At 41.0% G+C, this 13,272-nt stretch overlaps 1 protein-coding gene across 1 annotated transcript in view; it reads right to left on the bottom strand.

Moving 5' to 3' along the window:
* Positions 1-13,272, bottom strand: part of NRXN3 (neurexin 3) — an 826,423-nt gene that overhangs the window by 495,780 nt on the left and 317,371 nt on the right. The window contains exons 11-14 of the mRNA XM_026048287.1: positions 13,111-13,230; positions 6,950-7,331; positions 5,356-5,546; positions 4,431-4,604 (exon numbers count right to left, since the gene is read on the bottom strand). Of these exons, the coding sequence (XP_025904072.1) occupies positions 4,431-4,604; positions 5,356-5,546; positions 6,950-7,331; positions 13,111-13,230 (867 nt within the window). The remainder of the gene's footprint in view (positions 1-4,430; positions 4,605-5,355; positions 5,547-6,949; positions 7,332-13,110; positions 13,231-13,272) is intronic.

The following is a 13,272-nucleotide window of genomic DNA, read 5'->3' as shown; positions in this document are numbered from 1 at the left end:
AACTGGACACAGTCCAATTTTGGGGGAAGTTTTCAAGCCATCAGCTTTACCTCTTCCAAGGTAAGGAAAAAGCAGAATATTATTGAGTCTTGAATTTGGAGAACAGAATAAATTTACTCATGTTTTTAATAGACTAAGACTTGAAATGAAGTGCTCAGAAAAAGAAATTGAGCTTAAGAGCCAAGAATCAGCAGGGCGCTGAGCTGACGTTTATTGTCTTTTTCCAAGAAGGAAAAGAGGGTCACCTGGAATAACTTCTAACTTCCACCTCTCACATGCAACTCTACAGTACAGAAGTTTCCTTCACTGAGTTCTCCTGCATCATCTATGAGCACATACCTGAGAGAAAAGGAAACAGCCTATATTACTGAAAATCAAGAGTGGTATCAACACTATCAACCACTGCCTGGAGATTGGATGGAACCAAGTAACACAGAACTACCTCCACAAATTCTTATGCTTTACTCCTCTCTATGGACTTCCAACCACTGCCTTAAACTGCTAGTAGAACACCTAGTATTGTTGCCTGTTTTCATTATATGAAGAGAGTGAGCAAGGCCTAAAGAGAGAAGATTTGTCTGCAAGCTTCTTGTAGAAGTGGCTTCCAACCTGAAGTCAGACTATTCACTCATCCTTCTTGGGAACTGACTGCGTACTGCAGCCTGCATTGTTGCTGTAGGCTGAAGCACTCTGAAGCCAGAACTACTTCCTTCTTAACAGTTACCCTGCTTTTTACACCTTTTCTAAAAGGCCCTTTCTCCCACCTTTTTTCCCCAGTGCTAGTCGGGCAAGGGCACTCTTGTGTGCAAAAGACAGTAAAAACAAAATGGCAAACAAAAGAAGTGTCTTAAGTGCCATAGGTTCACTTCACATTTCAAGTACACTTGAGTTTCTTCTTTCAGATTATCAGACATGACATCACATCTGTGTGGCAGCTATCATTTTGTCGAACACACACACTACATATATATTATATATATATATGTTATATATATATTAGGGTTGTTTTATTATTATTAGCACTACCACACTCTGTTAAACATCTGCTATTTTTACTCTCAAAGGTGTCTGCTTTTCAATTTGTGACTCCTGTGTATGAGCAAAGAATGCTTTGGGATTTTCCAGGTCTTAAAGGAACAACTCATTCCTCTCACAGAAAACATATTTATCTTGGAAGTGCTTCTCAAACAGGAGCCCTGCCCTCCCCTTCAGTGGAAGGCAGGCGCCTCCAGAATGCAGGTGGTCTGTGCTGTTGCACAGCAAGGTTGCATTATGCTCTAGCATATAAAGGAAAGAGGAGGGAAAGGTCAAGGAAAATTCAAAGCCAAGGAAGAGAGGATGTCAAGAGAATAAAGACAAACAATGTGATCATCCTATAAGGACTTACGAAACTTAGTGTTTGGAAATATAGAAAAGAGGGATTTAACTACATGACTAGAGACAAACACACAAACAGGATGCAGGGATGTTGCCCATTTGTAGTGGTACTGGCCTTGCTTCGGTGGGACAGTGCTGTTTCCTAACCTACAGCTCAAGGAGTACTTTTCCCTAGGCTTCTTTCCTCCCCACATCATTTGATTCTGCCCTGAGATCAAATCAAGAGTTTCAGGGAAGATGGCTGACATGTTATAAATCCCTCTGTTAAAGCTTTACTTTCAGAAGTCAAGCTAAACATCAGCAGAAATCTTTCTCACGGTGCATTTGGAAGGCAAGATTCATGTGTGCGGATGGCATGACATTCCCTCAGGCAAACATGTTCATCACATCCACTGTTCTTCATGACAAACTAGACATGTCCTGCAAATTAACACAGCATCAGGAGATTCATCCAGAACTCTGCAATTATTTATTCCAAACACATTTAATCATCATGAGGCAGCAGAAACTGCTTGGGACCTCAACCTCTCATGATGCTGCTAAACCTTAAGCATCCAAGGTCACTCCAGATAGACAGACAAGTATGGAGACTTAAATAAGAACCAAACACATGCTTTAAGACCTTCTCTTGCCCTAGAGAAAGGGTAAATAGAGGTATGACTCTTACTCAGTGGCAACCATTAGAAACAGAACCAGCAGCTGGTATTCTAGAGGTGAAGCCCTGGGGATTGATGCAACCTAAAGAGCAGCTTTTTGGTGATCTATTTCCAGATTTTCATTAATTCTAGACATGTTGGCAAAGAGAATGACATTCTCTTTAGCACTGCCTTTCTATTGGCCTGAGCACAGACCCTCCTGGAAGCTGACATGGGTATTACTTTGCAAGATCAAGTTTCCACAAAGGCAGGATGAAAACACCTTCCCACCCGCCCACAGGTTTCTACCTCTCTTCAGCTCTAAATCTTGTCCAAAGTGCATCACAGGAGGAGAAAACACATTCCTGGTATTTCTAAAGGTGAAACAATCTCCACATGCTGGTTGGTACCATACCGCAGGCAAAGCAAGTACTACATAACATGCTCTGGAAATGGCTTGCTAACTAGATCACAAGTTCTGTAGTACATGGGATAAAGAAGGAAAAAATACAAGACCTAAAATAATGGCTGACATTGTGCAACATCAGTAACAAGACACTGGAGCAGAGTGAAGCAGAGTGCATGGGGTACACAGCGAAGGGGAAATCTGATAGCTCTAATACTGGTGCAAACTCGTTGGTGAAAGCATCATGATTGTGTTCCTGGGGAAGAGAAGACAGCTCCTATAACTCATGTGGAGCCACAATCTAACAAAAAGTCCTCTGAAGAAGAGCAGCTAAACTAGGAAAGATAATGTGTAGGGTATAGAGCCAAGAGATGACTCTAATTTCAGACAGAAAAATTACCAGAAATCAGTAATATTAGGAATAGCTTTCCCTGCACTGAGGGCAATCAGAAAGGACAATTGCAAAAGCAGAACATTCTTTTTCTTCTTAAGCCTTGTAAATGGTATTCCACACAAGGTGCACTTCTTTGTCACGTTGGCGCTGTTCCAAATAGACAAAACCACCAGCTCTGTGGTACCACACTCACTTCCACAAGGAACAGCTGGCTTAACAGACACTATTAATTTCAGCAGAGGGGCAGAGAAAAGAGCAGCCAACTGCTGCGTGGCACTCAGCAGGGCGGTGAAATTGGAGCCAATGTTCTGCAGGCTCTTGCAGCAGAGCATAATTCCCACAAGCCTGAGTGCTACTGTTGGCAGATGGACTGAAGCACAGGACCCTTCAACCAACTAGAAGATCCAGAAACAGGGAAGGAATTGGATTTAATTGTATGGCCACTTTGGTGTGTCATGAGTACTCAAAGGAGAGTGTAAAGATGGTATTTCCAATCCTAGTCTTGTAAGGAACAATCTTGACATGTGACGGAATGATATAACCTGACATCTACTTGACATAGTAGAGAAATGTGATTGAAAGCCTAAAGTCAGTTTGTAGAGTCCTGGGGGCTCTAGGGACAGTCACACAGCAAACATGCGCCACCCACTTGTACTGATAAAAGCCACCTTCCTCTAGTGACTGATGGACTACACAGCAGACAGAAACATCCAGGTTATCTAGGGCATCATGACGAGTTTCATTTAATCCAATCAGCAGAACTTTTGGGTTTTTTTTTTTTTTTTTTTTTTTTTTTTTTTTTTTTTTTTTTTTTTTTTTTTTTTTTTTTTTTTTTTTTTTTTTNTTTTTTTTTAATAGGACACATCCCAGGTTGCACAGGAACTCGTGCCATATGAATGTTATTGAGTTAATGCTGCTGGTATCAGTACTGTTTAGATTAGTGGGAGTTTAGTAAGCTTCAAAAAAGCTTCAGGAAATCAGGACCATTTGTGTGCTTAAAAAAGTCACCTTCAGCACATTTGTTTCTAGACCACCTGGAAAAGGAAGTTATCAAAAAGAAAGGCTTTCCAGACAGCAAATACAACTCTACGGAATAGCACCCAAGACTTATACTGGATGCCCACTTCCTCAAACAGAAACTTATGGTCTCAAGATAAAGACCATAACCTTCTGTTATGATCCAATCTTGACACTGCAGCTCCCTCTACCTTCCGTTTACCTTGCCTCTAACAGTATCAAAATACTTATTTCCATGGCTCCCCAAAAATAGGTTCTGAATTGAAGAGTCAGAATCTCTTTTGAGATATTAAAAAAAAAAAAAGTCAGAAAAACACTTTAATGTTAGTAAACAGCCCTGATAAAAACAAAAAGAAAGCACAGTCCTTTCAAGGACCATCCTTTCCATTACTGAAGTTACAGTTTCATAGAGGATGGACTAGATCAAAGATAGCTGTTGTACTAGCCTATCCTCAAGGTGAGCATTCAGGAGGCCTAAGTGGATTACAGTGAAGGATGTCACAAGTAAAGCAAACCAATGAAATGAACAATAAAGTGGACAAATACGTGCCCAGGGGGCAGCAACCAAGCAAGAGAAGAGCATCTCTGAACGCAGTCATACCTTCACACCCACGCTCAATCTGCCCACTGCGGTGCAGGGCATCATTGATGAGATCAGGCAGACGCCCGTTCAAGTCCACAGAGGCCAGGCAGCCCTGGAAGCCATCGCGGGAGGCCACCAGCTTTGGGAGGTTGCTGTACATGCCTTGAGCTAGGCCAGCAATGTAGAGATCACCTAAAGGGAAAAGGGTAAAAAGGAAAGGTAGAAGTTACGTATCTTCTGAAGTGGCTTCCCATCCTGCCTCCAATATAACAAACTAAATAAGTGTTCAGAAAATGTTCAAGGCGGAGCAGGATACTGCATGAAGCTAGAAATCAGATCTGCCTCATCCCTGTGCATAGAGGCGGTCCCACGGCATTTCCTGGGGCTCTTACACTGTTATCCCACAAAATTTGAATCTTTGTCTAAAACAGCAGGTAGCAACAGTGGTTATTACAAACTCTTTTCCTTTACACAGCTCATCAGCGTGTCTTCATCTGACCTAGGTGCTGCCTTCCCTTGTTAACTTTGCCGGTGTATTTTCACATTAACACCAGCATCCCTTACCACAGTCTCACCAGTTTTAAAAGCTTACTCATCACTTAGCATGTACATATATTATTTCATTGCCTGTCATCCCTCAATGCAAGTTACACGCTATACACAGATATTCTTTAGGATCTGCTGGATTTTACAAATCCATCTTAACTACAGAACTGGTAATTGCATTCTAACCAAGGACAACAAAATTTCTGAAAAACCTAAATAGGACAAGCTGTGGCATTAGTGGAAGTTGACAATAGATGAAAATGAAATTCAAAGGCAAACCCACCAAATTCCAGATTTTATGTTCCATAATGCATGGTTTTCGCAAGCTTACTGATTACTTTCTCCCTCCAAGGGAATAAAGGGAAGAAGGAGAAAATGCCCTTCTTGTAGAATTTACCTTTAAGGTCCAGATTTTTGGCACCATTGATAACCTGAGTGACCACCTTGGTGTCCACCTTCAGGCTATGTGTGTTACTATTATCTCTGGTGATTACAACATTGTGCCACTGGTTGTCATGAAGAGGACGGTCACTGTTGCCCTTGATAACATTAGGTCCATTTCCAAGGTCAAACACATAGTGTATATACCTGCAAACACAATGAGAACAGTTAGAATTACATATGAACTCCAGCCCAGCACTAGTAGCCATTATTTTAAATGCAGCCAATAAGTTAATACACACAATTCATTAAGTGACTTCCCCAGTTTTTAAAAGTTACAGGTGCTTTCTTTTTGCCAAGAAAATGTAAAAAAATAATACTTGGAGAAAAAAGACATTTGGAGTAACTAGATTCTAGGAATTTCCCCCACCTCCACCCCTGCAAAGTTCTTGCAGGCTTAAAAAAAATCTGTCTTCACATGTAAATATATTTTAGAAATTGTTAAATTAATGGATGCAGCAGAGAGATTAGTTATGCTTACTTGAGACATAAATTTCCTAGAACCTCAATAACGCTTTTTAGTAATTATTTGGAAAACTCATGGAAAAATTTGTATTTTAAAAAAAAATATATATACACACACACACACACGAGATTCTGGGCTTCCTCAAACAGTTGGAAAACAATTAGCAAAGCTTTTGACAAAATATAAAAACTCTAGCAAAAACTGAAGTCTTGAGAATGTTACCCTGAATTATCTATATAGTTCAAACAGAAATCTAAGTGAGGATGAAAGAGAAATATTCTCTTTAGGAAAGAAAAAAAAGACATCAACTTTCAACCCTAAACAGAATGCCAGGAGCTCATGATTCTCCTTTTTTTTTTAATTATTATTATTATTGTTATTCAGTGTCCCACTTACAGAAACACATACAAAGTTAAAACTCAAATAGACTAAATCTTAGTTATATTAAAAACAAAAGAGCACTTGTGGAATTCATGTTTACTCCATCTAGATGAGTACAAGAGCACATTTTGCTCAGCTAACAAAACAGGCTCTAGAGGTAATTCTTAAGCTTTCAGCCTTGCCAAAAGAAGGTAATGGCTCAGAAAGGAGCAGAGATTTTTCTCCCTTGAGCATCACTGGATGCATTTCCTTACCTGTCAGCAAAGGTGGCTAAAGCTTAACAGGTACGTTACTGGGCAGGGGCAAAGAGGAGAGGAGGGTGTTGGGAAAAGGGAAGAGCCCTGGAGGTGGCTTAAACATAACAGGTTTGTAACTGGGAGAAAGAGAAAGGAAAGGAAAGGCGACTCAGAGCGTTCCCCACTCTGCACCATTCTGCAAGGTTACCAGGACAAAACATTAGCCTAATCAAATGTGAAGGACTTCAAATGGCAATATTTTGTGCTGTAAAAAGTGGTTTTCTGTAAGTCACAGGGTAAAAGTCAGAATCAGAAATCTAAATTCTCAGTATTTACATCTAACCACTTGATCATATGCCACAGAAAACAGAAAGCATGAGTACAAGATGAATTTACCTTTATGCAAAACTGCTAAGCCCATCTTTGACACGGAGCCATGGTAGGATATAGCAGAAAGCTCCACTTACCCCTTGACTAGCTCAACTGCAATAAAGTCATTGCCATCCCCACTGTTAAAGAGGATGAAGCCATCTGCTGAGGTGGTCTTGAACTGGAAGAAGAGGTGCATGGATGTATAAGCCTGCAGGGTGGCCAAGCTCAGGTAGCTGCTCTTGGTCTTGAATGTCACAGGATCAGCTATAATGTTGCGGAGGCCAAAGCGTGCCTTGAGCTCACAGTAGTCAATGTCACCATTCTTGCACAGGTCAATGTAGAGCATCCCGTTAAACATAAGGCTCTGGAGGTGGCCAATGAAGCTGGAGGGGATGACGGAAATGTATCGTTTCTCTGTCATGATCCCTGTCTCGATGTTGTGGAACTCCAAGCGAGTGTGATCACCGACCATTGTGCCTGAAAGATAGGAACCAAGAGGAACATGGACAAAATCCAGGGATCAGCAATTAGTTATGGAGCCTTTCACGCTCCTGCGTACAAATTAATAGCAGAACTAACTTAATTTTATCCAAACACTGTTCAACAGCTTGCATCAGAATGAACATAGAGTCTTGGTAGAAAGGCTGAAGCCTAGTAGGCACCAAAATAGGCAGATGAGAGAGGATGCAGGACTAAAGGGTTATGGAGAACAAGCTCCCTCTTTCTCCCTTAGGAGAAAGCAGGAAAGAGAATCTGGCGGTTCTGAGCAAATAACATGAGAACCAAGCCATTCATGCTCAGGTTGATCTCAAGAAGTATCTCTGGATGTACTTAATTAGCTCATCGGGAGATCTGACATTACATGGTCCCAGGAATCAGATGCTGGGAGAACTTTTGCTTGAAGGAAGGCAGAAAGAAGACAGAACTTATAGATAAGGGAACAGAAACAAAGCTTTAATTTAACTTTCAGGAAAGTCTTTTGATTCACTATTACATGATCTCCTCTGGTCTGCACAAAAATAAAGTAGTGTCTGTGAGAGAGATTAGGTGTCCCTCAAAGTCCACAGTGAGCCTTTCAAACCAAGAGACCCTTTTGCCAAACAATTTAGACCCTTTCTTACAAGCACCTTGTCTGAAAAGGCTCAGTAAGAGTAGATTTAGATAAAAAGAGAAGAGAGAACTGTTAAAAAACTGTCAACATTTATTCTGCTGCTTCCCCCCCACCCAAGATCCTACTCAATTTCATGTCAGGAGGGAAACACAAGAATGCAACAGGTAAAAAGCCCTCCATATACTTCAGTTGTTAGCTTGTCATAGGGGCTACTTGCCACATTGATGGATTTTAGCCTTTCAACTACTCAGTATAGCAAAATATCTCGTGAGACTGCTCTTGAAGTGCACTTAAGTTCTTCAGCAAGTGTGCTAGGCAACAATACAGATACAGAAGTCAAATGAATAGATGTCATTTATATTATGTTAATAGTCTTCTTTGAGTATAAAGTGAAACTAGGCAACATGAGAAAGAAAGTCATAACAAAACTTGATTTCAATTCTTTGTACTTCATTAAGATCACTCGGACACATGAAAAACTATCCTTTCTACTTCAACCTTGCACCACTTAGTATACATCAAGAATGGGATAAAATTCATGTGTAATTATACAGTGTTTTATTATTTTCTCATTGTTCAATGTATAAATTTACACGTGATTTGTGGAGAGAAAAAAAAAAAAAAAGACAGCCAGACAGAGAACTGAATTAATTGTTCCAGTGGGCTATAGGCAGACAGTACCATCCTGCTTGGTGGCCTCTAACCATCCATCGATTATTAGGACAGATTTAATTCTCAACTAGTCACTGCAGGTGCTGTTTCTGAGTCACTGAAACTGGGCCTGGCAAACTGTCCCATCCTGACTATTCCATGACCAAAAATCATCTTACTCTTCTCATCCCTTTAGAAATCTTAATCATCTCTGGAAATGGGACATAGAGAGAGGGTGGACATCTCAAGAGAAGGAAGAGAACATTTTTCAGACCTGCCAAGTGCATTTTGTTTGGGGACAGATGTGGATGGGTAGATGGGCCTTTCATCATTTTCTGTATCAGAAATGACATGCTCTTTGTATTTCTATGGGGAATCAAACCTAGAATTATTTTTAGGACAGCTGGAAAACAATCAGTCTCTATGTACCACAGGCCTGCACCTGAACAAGCTGAGGTTCCATTTCTTGCTCAGATCCTCTTGCAACATTGAAATGTTAATACCTAGCTTGCCTCTCATGATCATGAACAAAGTGCAATTTTTCAGTTTATACTTTGTCCAAATGTGATCAGATTTTTGCAAAGATGCAAACAGGCAAGTTCTTCTTACAAGAGAGACATCACTGGCAAATTTCCAAGCATTTATTCTAAAACTGAAGACTGCAGAAAGACAAAACAGCTTTTTCACTTAGTGCCAATTACATCACTGAATCTAAATTTAAAAACATGATTATACAAAGACTATTGACAGGTAATGCCTGAACCCAAGCAGATAAAGATGGAAACAAATAAAAGCAGCTGAAAAGGGCCACAGATTTCTAGCTGCTCAGAAATTTAAGTATTCGTACTAAGTAAAAATGCTTTAAAATACTGAAATAGATCTTTAGCAGAGGTGGTTTCATTTTAGTTAGAAAAATTTCAGTTCACAGCAACAGAAAATCTGTGTAGAATATTTGTTTTGACAAACCATCCCATCCCACTTCCACTGCTGTGAGAGGTTGTTTCAGTTTTAGTGCTGGCAAATGAAAATCTTTTGATTTTTTTTTTTTTCCAAAACCAAAAAATGGTGTTTTCTTGTTGGAAAAAGAACGTATTTTTAAAATCCCACTCCTTCATTTTAAAAGGTTATGAAAATAAAATCCGGAGACACCAAGGACCAAGGGCAAGGGGATTTTTCTCCTTAGGGCTTCTACTCTTAGATAAATGCAAAGAAGAAGAAGTTGTCTGAGTATAAAGAATAAATCAAATCTGTGAAAGCTGCAAAACACTGTGGAAGGGAGACCAGGTAAAGGGATATTAAAAATGGGTTGGAGGAAGCGAGCCTCAACTTTTAGAAGGTAAAAACTGAGAAAATGGCACTGGCTTAAGAAAAATAGAGTTATGAGCGAGTCAAGGCTAAAAAGGGCAAGACGAAACGAGCACAGAATCACGATCACCAGAGCTGTCCTTTCCTACTAAGGCATCTCCCCCTGCTCCCCTACGGGAGGAAAATCTGGCATCTTCTCATCTCAGGAGCTGCCAGCCCCACCTACAAAGTCCACCTCTCACTGCTCCACGCTGTCTGTACAGCGACTTGTAACCACTGCTGCAATCAGCAACTCGCCAGCTCTGGGCCCGAAAGCTTCCAGCCGCCCTGGCAGCATTTGGGAGCTAGTGAGAGGTTGGAGGCAGGAAGATTCCTGCTTCATTTGTGTCCTGCACCACTGATGACTTGAACAGATCTCAACAGCTTGCATTCAACCAACAAACCCCATTCTGGTGTCGAGAGCTATATACCCCCAGATTATGCTACAGGTGAAGAAAAACAGCCTTATGCAAGCATAGACTTACTACAAGGACCCAAGGGTCCTTATCCATAGGAGTCTCTGCAAGAGATGTCTTACATCAGGCAGCCTCAGGTGATGGTGTGCACTACTCTTCCTTTCCTCTCCCCAGGACATATTTCAGGATTGTGGTTCTGCCCTGCACAACCTTAACCTCAACTCCTGCACACAGATAATCCCATGTTGCTGTTTTTGCAGAGCTGCAGCCTCTCTCTGGCCTCAAGACGCACTGTGACCGTGCCAGGGCTGCGGGGCACCAGGCTCCTGTCTGCAGCACCAGTCTCATTTATCACTGATGGGGCCGCGGTGCAAGATCCACGGAGAGGGTTTCACGACTAAGCAACAAAATGCTGGCCACAGAAACTGGATACTCCTCTCTGCCTTAGCCTTCCTGCTTCTTTCGAGCCAAGCAAGTCACTTCATGATAAGATTTCCCACAGGTGGTCCCTTCTTGTTCAAACCTAACTCTCCGTATACCCAGTTTGAGTTCATGTTTCTGCAGAGTAATGGCATCGACTAAGGCAATTTACAGATGTGCCGAGTAATGTGCAAACACCTGAAAATCATGTTAAATTGGTACCACACACTTCCAACTTTAATTTGAGGTCTTAGGTTAAAATCTGTAAAATAGAAAAAAAATACACCTACACACTCCATAATATAGACCCAGGAATAAAGCCAGTTATAGCTTTAGTTCTGCATAAACATATTGGTATTTGGCACACAGACAAGAAGGGAGAAAATTAACAGCTCTAAATTTAGACCAATATTTAGCCAGTGTGCGCTGTTCCACACAAGCAATGAGAAAAAATAATCAAATAAGCTGTTTATTTTAACTGGAGACCCAATTATACTTCTCGTCTGTGCCCGAGACAGTACCGATCCTGTGGAAAAATCTATGTGACCACATTGAAGACTGTATCATCTGCCTCAGGAAGTGGAAAGCAGACAGTGCAGAAAATCTTAGCTCATTTTTTTCTGACTTTTCAATTTGCCATGTTGGTAATCTTTTAACAGATATTTTTAGCTATAATGCATCTTTAATTATGTAATTCATATACATGTGCATATGCAGATCCTATTTTAGTATAGAATTGTATCATTATTATTTATAAACTCAGCTGCATGAAAAGCAGACTTTCAAAACAGATGGCTTTTGAGGGGATCGAGTTGGAAACGCAGAAAGTGCCACCTCCTGGCCTTAGCTCAGAATGCCATCCAGAAGATAACAATGACATCCCTAACACAGGAGTAACCATGATCACGAGTTTCCCAGCACAACGTTTCAGTAATCGAGAAAGATTCCTCTTAAACAAAACGTCATTTTTCTCCACAACAGTATTGACTGCCAATTCAAAGGAGGAGAGGTGAATTATTTCTTGCCTCTGCAGACCTCTTGCAATTCTCAGCCTAAAACACATTTATCTCAGAGTGATACATTAAGTCAGTTTTCTTGTAAACCCCCTGGATCTGGGCTTATTTGAAAGTCTTGCCTCATGGCTTTCCTGATTCATTTAACCATGTCATGTAACATGACTTACAATTAGCCACATTCATTAGCAGAAAAGAACTTTTTGCAGAAAAGGGCAGTGTCAGAACCCTGTATCCTATGGCAGGGGTTCTTCGTTTGCCTTCTGAGCAGAAGGTAGCACAGCAGCCTCTAGCATGTGGCCAAACAGAGGTCATAGTTAAAGGAATATATCTATATTAGCTTTACTTTCACAGTTACCAATTTTTTTATGTTGCTATTACCAACCTTCAGACAGCCAGTGTTTTTCTAAAAAAAAATATACTGTATTTTAGTCCTGCATTCAGAAGAACAGCTTTTTGGCTCTTGCAGCTTTGGGGAAATAAACCAAAAATATAACCACTAAAGTCTATAAAGAAAAAGACAGGTATAAAATATCTTTAATATTTTTATGTAAATCTCCTAACTTGGGAGACACCAGTTTACTTTTCCGCCCTCTCCGACTACATTTCTATACAAAGAGAGGCAGGAGCTCAAAATCTGTCAGGGGGAATAGAGGAAAAAAAAAAAAAGAAAAAAAAGATTGATACCGCATATGTTAGGGTATGACACACTACAGTGAGTTAAGATTCTCCCTAACCTCTCAGAGTTGGGAGTAAACGGCTCTTTTTGCCCTTCCTTTTGGATGGCTCTCAGAAATGGGCACAGGAGCCTGAAGGATGGGGAAAACATACTAAAACACAATCCCGGAGGCCACAAATCTATAGTCTCTATCACGTCAATGCTGATTTAACATCAGGAAAAGTTCTTGTGGGGGAAAGACTTACAGGGCTTTGGCTTTTGTTCCACATCTCCAGGAAGTGCCACATTTGCAGCTCAGCAATAAGACACACTTAGAACACAGCCCAGAGTCTACCTTGAGACAGCAAGGCTCAGCACCTCTGCCCTTAGGTCTAAGCAAGCTCATTTGTCCCCTGCCTTGTATTTCAGGCCATTAGTGTCATCATGGAAATTCCTGCCACTGGCTGAGGACAGTCAGCCTCTCACCACTAGACATTCATTTTCAGCACAGCAATCCTACGTCTATAAGAAGTGGCAGAAAAAAGGGAGCTCCACAAGAGCAGGGAGAAAGAGTGTGCGGGCCAAGAAGAGGCTGAGAACAGAAGAGTATCTCTGTCGTTATCTTTGCTTATGTTGAACTCACCTTCAGCAACATCATCGTCCACCATCAGCTTGAGGCTCTTTCCTCGACGAACTACGCGGACAGTGTGCCACTCGTTGTCATTGAGCTTCTGCCCAGCATAAAGAGTTTCAGGTCCCTTGCCTGGGAATGGTGATAAGCACAAGAGTTAAAAGCAGTCCCCCC

This window comes from Nothoprocta perdicaria, unplaced genomic scaffold, assembly GCF_003342845.1.
Source record: "Nothoprocta perdicaria isolate Ctin4 unplaced genomic scaffold, notPer1 scaffold_53, whole genome shotgun sequence".
NCBI classification, from domain to species: domain Eukaryota; kingdom Metazoa; phylum Chordata; class Aves; order Tinamiformes; family Tinamidae; genus Nothoprocta; species Nothoprocta perdicaria.
This window is presented reverse-complemented; position numbering and strand designations above follow the sequence as displayed.